The sequence below is a fragment of the Sebastes fasciatus genome, chromosome 13, assembly GCF_043250625.1.
Source record: "Sebastes fasciatus isolate fSebFas1 chromosome 13, fSebFas1.pri, whole genome shotgun sequence".
Classification (NCBI taxonomy): domain Eukaryota; kingdom Metazoa; phylum Chordata; class Actinopteri; order Perciformes; family Sebastidae; genus Sebastes; species Sebastes fasciatus.
Genome location: NC_133807.1, coordinates 18115016 through 18123398, shown reverse-complemented (window position 1 = coordinate 18123398; position 8383 = coordinate 18115016). Strand labels below are relative to the sequence as shown.

General features: G+C 43.8%; 1 protein-coding gene across 1 annotated transcript; it reads left to right on the top strand.

Annotated features, from left to right (window-relative positions):
• Positions 1-749: 749 nt before the first annotated feature.
• Positions 750-6661, top strand: lrrc4ba (leucine rich repeat containing 4Ba). The gene is made up of 2 exons (XM_074655923.1): positions 750-1143; positions 4563-6661. Exons 1-2 carry the CDS (start codon positions 898-900, stop codon positions 6519-6521), a joined length of 2205 nt encoding a protein of 734 aa, XP_074512024.1. The 5' UTR covers positions 750-897; the 3' UTR covers positions 6522-6661.
• Positions 6662-8383: the final 1722 nt, after the last annotated feature.

Sequence of the window (8383 nt, the reverse complement as noted above, 5' to 3'; positions counted from 1 at the left end):
TAATTTGATTGACTATATGATTAATCGATCAATTACATTTTTTTTGGATGATTAAAATAATTCCTAATTTCTAAACCAAGTGCAATGTTCCATTGAAAATCTGCCTTACACGGGAACCTAGAGTGGAACTAACCGTGACTGTTTCAGCGTGTGTGATGGTGCTCATTTGTTAACAACAGTTATACCATGTTTAAAAAATTAATGTCTCTGATTTATTCATGTTTGCATGTTAAATGCAGTCATGTAAAGAAGGAAATACCATGTTGTCCTACTTTTGATTCCATGTTTCCACATTTCTGCACCACCTCCTTGAACCATTAATTACAGAAATCGGCTTCCACCTGCCCTGGGTGTAAGGATTTGATTTCTGACAAAATGTCTGCTCAGGGATTATGTGGGATTTGATATGAGCAGTGACACAGAAGTTCTAATGCTTCTCAAAGACAACCCCTCCCATGATAAGCTATGTACTGTAGATGTCTACCTATTATTTGTTCTATTCATTCTCTGTTGGTGGAAACACGAAGCGCAGTCTGTGTTCTATCTTTAATATCTGCTCTCTCCCTCTCCCTCTCTTTGTCTCTCTCTCTTTTGTTCTTCCACAGTAACTCCTGGATTCTTCTCACTTCACAAAAAGCCTCACTCAAATCCCCAGACAACACGAGAAAAAAAGGGAATAACATCTGTTTATCTGCATATTTCTATGTTCAAAAAACAAGAGGAGAAAACACAGAGATCGACAGAGGACAAAAGACATCTCAGAGGATGCGGAATTAGAAAGAACAAATTGCCACTGGAGGACCAAAGGGAAAATAAACCTCTTCTCGCAAATCCACCAGCGTGGAGTCACCTCACCTGTACCTTCGGATTAAAGAGCAGGGTCATGTCCCAGTTGCCATGCGCATCGCCACGCTGACCTGCCTTCCCGGCCCTTCCCCCTTCCTCTTTCTATTGGCCCAGCTGCTACTGCGGCTCCTCCTCCCTGGGCCGGAGTTGGTGGGAGCCGCCTCCTCCTGCCCCTCCCTCTGCACCTGCTCCAACCAGGCCAGCCGAGTCATCTGCACCAGGCAAAACCTGGAGGAGGTGCCCGAAAGCATATCAGTCAACACACGATACCTCAACCTGCAGGAGAACTCGATACAGGTAAATATTGGCTAGAGGGAACTCACTCATCAGGTCAAATCATGTCATGTCAATGTTGATTTGTGTCGTGCATTTTACTTTGCATGAAAATGCATGACAAAAGTTTTGTATATAAATATCATAGAGGCACATAATATACAGCATATAACCCATCTTTTAGTCCCCCAAAATAAATACATTTGTATTATTAATCACTGTAATTTGCAACAGGTGATTTAATTTAATGGTTATATGTATATATATATATATATTTTATCTGCTGGTTGTTCCTCATATAATGAAGACTGACTGGAGGTCATGGCTCGTTTTTAATTACAACTACATCACAGCATAAATGACACAAACAAAAACAAACATTTTCAGCACCTGCTCTAGACATCTTAATACATGTTATTTATTTTCATCTATTATCATTGTTCCTATTTATATAGTTATTGATGAAAAAGACAAATTGACAGGTGGAAATGAAGATACAAAGAGCACAAAAACTGATGGTTATGTGTATGCATTATTTTTTTTGCCCATAATAAGACGGAACATTTGCTTTTGCATGCCAGTTGTGGATGTCAGGATTGACTTGTTGATGCAGGTTGTCTCTTGGAAACTTTAGCTTTGAGAAAAGACAGAAACGTAAACGGCAATAATGGTAGAAAAAGGCACTTAAGCCTCCGCTGAACTGAGGGAATATTTTATGAATTGAAAGCAAGGCATATTTCCATGACACCGTGCTGCCTTTTGTATGCATTACCAATTTATCTTGAGTCCCTAGACAGCGTTATGTGGCTTTACAGCTGCAAGGGAAGATCATTTAACCACAGACCATCGATACAAAGCACATGAATCTCTACAGTTATAAACAGAGTGGGTAGGTTTTACTCTTTGCAGCAGCATCTGAAGTAATTGGATCCATCGTCATGTTGCTGACAGTGCTTTGTTCTTTTGTGATTTTAAATTCATTTCCACTACATTTTATCTCATCTAATGAAAAGCAACGAGTATCCTAAACATTGTTAAAATAGTCCGGTGCATCTCTCATCATGTCTGTTTGTTGGACAGAGATGCCCTTTTTCTCCTAGAGAAAACATCTTATTAAACATTATGTGACGTTAACGGATTTTGCCACATGGTTTGGTATATGGGGTTTTAAGAGATGCTGTTCACATGAAAGACAAATTTAAGAAATAATAACGATATTCGTTGCATTTCGTTTTTAGCCTACAAATTCCGATTCGGTTTGTTGTATCCTGCAGCCCCACTTGAAATGATTAAAAATCTAAAAATGTTTTAACACCTGAAGGCATCCTAGATTCTCTGGCTTATTTTTTCCTTCACTGAGTACCCTGAGAGTAAAGCCTTGACAGCTCCCACCCCCTCTTAACATCTCCTCCCCTCCCTCTCTCTCCCCCCTCTTTGCCTATCGCCCCCTCCCGCTCCTGCTCCACATACAGAAGAGGCAGTGGCCTGACTCCAGGAGTCTCCGTGTGTCTCACAGAGGGCTTTGGCCACACATATCTCAAACAATCAGAGACTTAAGGGGCTTTTAGTCGTGCTCACTTGCTGTGTGTCTTTGCCTTCTCGCCAACTGAGCTCCAGTTGGGCCGCATCGATGCTAGTGTGTGCCATCCAGGGCCTGTGGCGCCCATGTTTTTCAGAATCATGTCTTCCACAACAGAGAAAACATATCTATTGGTTGTTCATTTGTAAAATCGATTAAAGAAACATGTCACACAGAACGTTTAGACAGTTTTAAAAATGTATTAATATATCTAATTGTTTTGTCTACCGTGGTGATTTGTGGTGACGGTAGTCCAACACTGATAAACAGCTAATTATCAAGGGATTATAATGTGTCAGAAGAAAGTCCCCTGAGTCTCACTGAGACAACAGTGTGAAAAGCACTTCAGTGTCTGGAGCAGGCACTGAAATAAGGGCAGGGTAAGGAATAGGACAGGGTTTACAGTAAGTTCACCATAGTGCTTAAAGATGAAGTCCAGTGTTAAACCCTGCTTTTGCTTGTTGAATATAAGCATTGAACTACAAATTAAAGGTGCAATGTGTAAGATTTGGCCAGAATTTTAGTTTAAAGCATTCAAAACATGAACTAACCTTATCAACAGAATGCGAAGAGGTTACAGTGTTGATGTTATGTCAGAGACATCTATGTACTGAGTTGCAGAGGTATCTACTGAAATGAGCATGCTAACCAGCTAGCCCTAGCCCGTCCTTTCTTGTAATACCACTTGTTTCATTTCCCGCTCTTGGCAAAGCAGTCCCCTGTCGGCGGGGAGGACGAAACAAAAACACGACTCGTTTCCTTGTCTCTGCCACCCCGGACCCAAGCCAATAAACAAACTATCAAAACGTAACTTTACACGGACTGTATGGCCCCCGGTTAGTGTCACAGTAAACACACAGATGGCTAACGTAAACTATAGGCCGACGCCTCATGTGCAGATTATAATATAGCAGTGTTATTTTGACCGGCTCTTGCCCTGCTGTTAGTTAGTAGTTGGCTTCTGTCTGTAAATTTAGATTGTATGGACCCAGCAGTAGAAGTGAAATATTAACCCTTATTTGTTTGGAGCAGGTGACATGGCACCTTTAAGTTTGAGAATTATTCAGCATCAGTACCCCACAAATTGTGCTGCGCCATGGTACCACGGTTATACAGCAGGTTGTGAAATGGAGTGATGCGTATTGTTTTATCTATAACATGGAAGCTCCAATATGGAGGTCAGGGTGGCCCTTGGAGCCAAAACAGAGGCTGTTTAACTGTCTGGTGTCGCTGTCAGCAGTCAGTGGGAGTCTGTCTGAGAAGCCCACCTTCCCCTGCAGACAGCAGCAGTAGTCACTGGGGTGGAAAGATCATCTGTTACCGTTATGAGCAGAGAAATTCATTATTTATATTTGTATGGTTTGTTTATTTAAACATGCGTTTAGACATATTTGTGCCTGTGAATCATTAATTGGCAATATTTGTTTTTCTTTACATGGTTTTGTAAGGCTTTACTCATCTCTAAAATGAATAAATAATATGTTAGTATTAGAACTTATTGTCTGCTAAAGATTATATGGCATGATAAGGCTAAGACAAGTCAAGAATCAACAGCTTATACTGCATGTGATCCTTAATTAATAAGAAGTGACAGACAAATTAAAGTCATTAAAACAGAAAAGAGCCAACTTCAGAATGTACATAGTTGATTCCACATAGTGAAGGTTAAGTCCCCCTGAGTTTGTCTCAAATGGCTCTTGTAAAACACAATTGATCATCCACTTTTTCATTTTATTCCATAACCTTCCATTGTCAAATGTAACCACACAAATCTCAGTTGCAAACACTTATACAAATATATTTGTAATCTACATGAATCATTCTGCATGTTGTACAGTAATTTCATCATTATATGTCCCTGCAGGTTATCAAGTCAGACACTTTCAAGCACTTGAGGCACCTTGAGATCCTCCAGCTCTCCAAGAATCAGATCCGTCAAATTGAAGTCGGAGCATTCAATGGCCTCCCCAACCTCAACACACTGGAGCTCTTCGACAACCGCCTCACACTGGTGCCATCACATGCCTTTGAGTACCTCAGCAAGCTGCGGGAGCTGTGGCTGCGCAACAACCCCATTGAGACTCTGCCGGGCTATGCCTTCCACCGTGTGCCCTCGCTACGTCGCCTGGACCTCGGTGAGCTCAAGAAGTTGGATTTCATCTCTGACGCAGCCTTTGTGGGCCTCATCAATCTACGCTACCTGAACCTGGGCATGTGTGGGCTGAAGGACATTCCCAAACTGACAGCCCTTGTGCGTTTGGAGGAGTTGGAGCTGTCAGGAAACCGACTGGAGATCATCCGACCCGGTTCCTTCCAGGGCCTAGTTTCCCTCCGCAAGCTGTGGCTAATGCACTCACAGGTGTCCGTTATTGAGCGTAACGCCTTCGATGACCTGAAAAGCCTGGAAGAGCTCAACTTGTCCCATAACTCCCTGCACTCCTTGCCCCATGACCTTTTCACGCCCCTTCACCAGCTGGAGAGAGTACACCTTAACCACAACCCCTGGATCTGCAACTGTGATGTGCTTTGGCTTAGTTGGTGGTTGAAAGAGACGGTGCCCAGCAACACCACCTGCTGTGCCCGCTGCCATGCTCCCCCATTCTTAAAGGGCAAGTACATTGGAGAGCTTGACCAGAGCCACTTCACCTGCTATGCGCCGGTCATTGTGGAGCCACCCACAGACCTCAATGTCACTGAGGGTATGGCAGCTGAGCTCAAGTGTCGCACAAGCACCTCCACAACATCTGTCAACTGGATCACCCCTAACGGCACACTAATGACCCATGGCTCTTACCGGGTGCGGATATCCGTCCTGCATGATGGCACACTCAACTTCACGAATGTCACCCTCCGTGACACGGGCCAGTATACCTGCATGGTCACCAATGCTGCTGGCAATACCACGGCGACAGCTGTCCTCAATGTCACTGCTGCTGATGCCAGTGTCAACTACACCTACTTTACAACAGTCACAGTGGAAACAGTGGAGACCCTAGTTGATGGAGATTCTGCATTCAATGCCATCAATGAGACATTCTTCGGTGTTCACCACGGCCCCACGCCCTCGGGCCACATGGGGCCAGAGGGTGTTCCTACCACACCCTCCTCTCTGTCAGCAGGCTGGTCCTCCCCGTCTCCTCGGGCCACCCGACCCACGTTCACTGTGCCCATCACTGAGCCAGGCTTCTCAGGCCTGGATGATGTGATGAAGACCACCAAGATCATCATAGGCTGCTTCGTAGCCATTACCTTCATGGCAGCGGTGATGTTGGTGGTGTTCTACAAGCTGAGGAAGCAGCATCAGCTGCATAAACACCACGGCCCTGCTCGTGCCATCGAGATCATCAATGTGGAGGATGAGCTGGGGGCCGGGGCCAGTGGTCGGGGCAGCGGCATCTCAGGAGGTTCCACGGTGACGCAGAGCGGAAGCAGTGGAATAGGAGGGGGCCAGAGCCTCAGGCTGCACCACCCAGAAATAGTCAACCTGCCGAACCTGGCCCGATCGGAGCACCTCAACCACTACTACAAAACCCATCACTTCAACAACAACATGATGGGCCTGGGTATGGGCACGGGCTCTGGTATGGGCCTCAACAACAACAACAACCCCTCGCCTTGCTCCCTGTCTCAGAACACGTCAATATCCTGTTCCCAGGTTCCAACCAGTGGAGGAACAAACACAGGTGGCACCCTGCCCTCCCCTGTGCCCCTGCCCCAGTTGGGTCTCCACAGTTCTCTGAAAGGCCTTATGGGGAAAAGCCAGAATGAGCCCCTGCTTTTTAAGAGCGGCTCCAAGGAAAATGTGCAAGAGACTCAAATTTGAGTAAAAGTGAGAGTGGAAGTAAGCGGTAAGACAAAAGAGATGCTGGTAGAGACAGTGAGACAGAAATAGCCTGTGAGACCGAGTATATGAGACTGATTGTAGCTTACTGTCCTCATGGACAGATTCCAGAGAAGATTATATTTCACGTAGTCACTGCTTGGTGTTGTCAATCTGTTGACAGAGAGAAGCAGATAGGAAGACTGAAGGGGACAGAGTACGATATCTGATCAGCACTGGTCCCACCACTAGCATCCGCACATACTTTTCAACTAAACCTGACACAAAGATATACGATGTAAACCACAAACATCAGAATCATTCAGTTTCCTGTGCAGCCTGCTATAGTCTTTGCCAAAGTCCGAGATCAAGCCAACTCTTTTCATTTGCATCCACAATCACAGTGGAAAGCTATGAATAATACACATGTGCAATGAGCCTCTCTAGGTTTTTCTACAGATTGCTTCGTATATTTCCAGACACATTCAGTGTATATATTTGGAGGGAGACATAATATTGGCCATTGAACATGTTGTCAGATTAGTGTTTGGCAGAGACTCTGAATAACAAACAATGGTTTGGGTGAGCGGTACGGTCCCAGGTTTCCAGGAAGCACTAAAACAAAACAGAGAAAGCAAAATTAGAGCAGTACAGCGATTCTGTCCAGGACACATGTATCAGAGTAGTACTTTGCAGGGAGACAGAACAACAGCTATTGTTTTTCAAGAGCGGTTTCACTCTCACTTTCTCACTTTTTCCCCTTTTACACCTTACTGGCTACAGGCTTCGTTGAAGGAGGAGAGAAACAGAGTGCGTTATCATGGGAGAATAAAAATCCCATGGCATATAAAGGACAATGAGAGATATAAAAAGGACCGAAAGTACATATTATATATACCGTAAATATATTTTCATTCAAAGAAATAAATTATAAAGAATCTTTATCAAGCTTCTGACTGAAAACAACAACGTCTGAAGAATATATAAAAAAGAAAAAAAAGAAATACACACAGCCGTTGTAGTGGCTCTCCCTGACAACTTGTCCGAACTTGGAGCAAGATGGCCGCTCTGACTGTGCTGCATAAGGACACGTCTAGGAGAGTGGCATCCGTTGAGAGGGAGCTAAAACAAAAACCTGGCAAAGTGTTTGAGTGAATTTATTTTGGTCTCGACTTTTTTGTAGCCACACAAAGTGTTTTCCCTCTCCTGTCGCATTCACATAAACAGGGTCATTGGAGAAGGGAAGTCTTTACGCTCTACTGCGAAAATATGAAATACGACTACAGCTCCTCATCACTTGGTATACAGTGTAGCTATGGCATTAATAATAATGATCATACTGGTAATAATGATAACAAGCTTTAGCTTTATTTGTCATAATGAAGAACACATTAAATGATCAACACTATGTTACACTATTTTACTGTAGAGCATGCTCTCTAAAAAAAAAATACATTTGCTCAACATCTGGTTTCAACATATATCACAATGATGATATGACATTGTTATTATGTTATCATTATTATCATTCATGTGACTATTATTATTACTCCTTGTGCCTACAAATAGATGAGAAGTACTTTTTTTTCATTTGTATATGACACTGAAGTTGTTTTGTGACTGATCCTGTTGGACTTCGGCTAATGAACGGCAGCGGGACGGACTCAGCGTGCCACTAAGTGAACTCCACATGCATCAGCAGGAAATAACCTGGCCCTCAAAATGGCTTCCTCTGTCCAGCCCTCACTGACTCGTCTGCTCTGATGTCTCAAGCAGTCAGGACCCCTCATGTTATCACGCATTAAAGACAGGACATGAACCTTTGATGAAGACTGCTCCTTTGCAGGGGATTATTTCACAACTGT

Coding starts and splice junctions, on each gene's coding strand:
- lrrc4ba (XM_074655923.1), top strand. CDS start 898: ATGCGCATCGCCACGCTGACCTGCCTTCCCGGCCCTTCCCCCTTCCTC. Junction 1,144..4,562: donor TGCAGGAGAACTCGATACAG/GTAAATATTGGC, acceptor ATGTCCCTGCAG/GTTATCAAGTCAGACACTTT.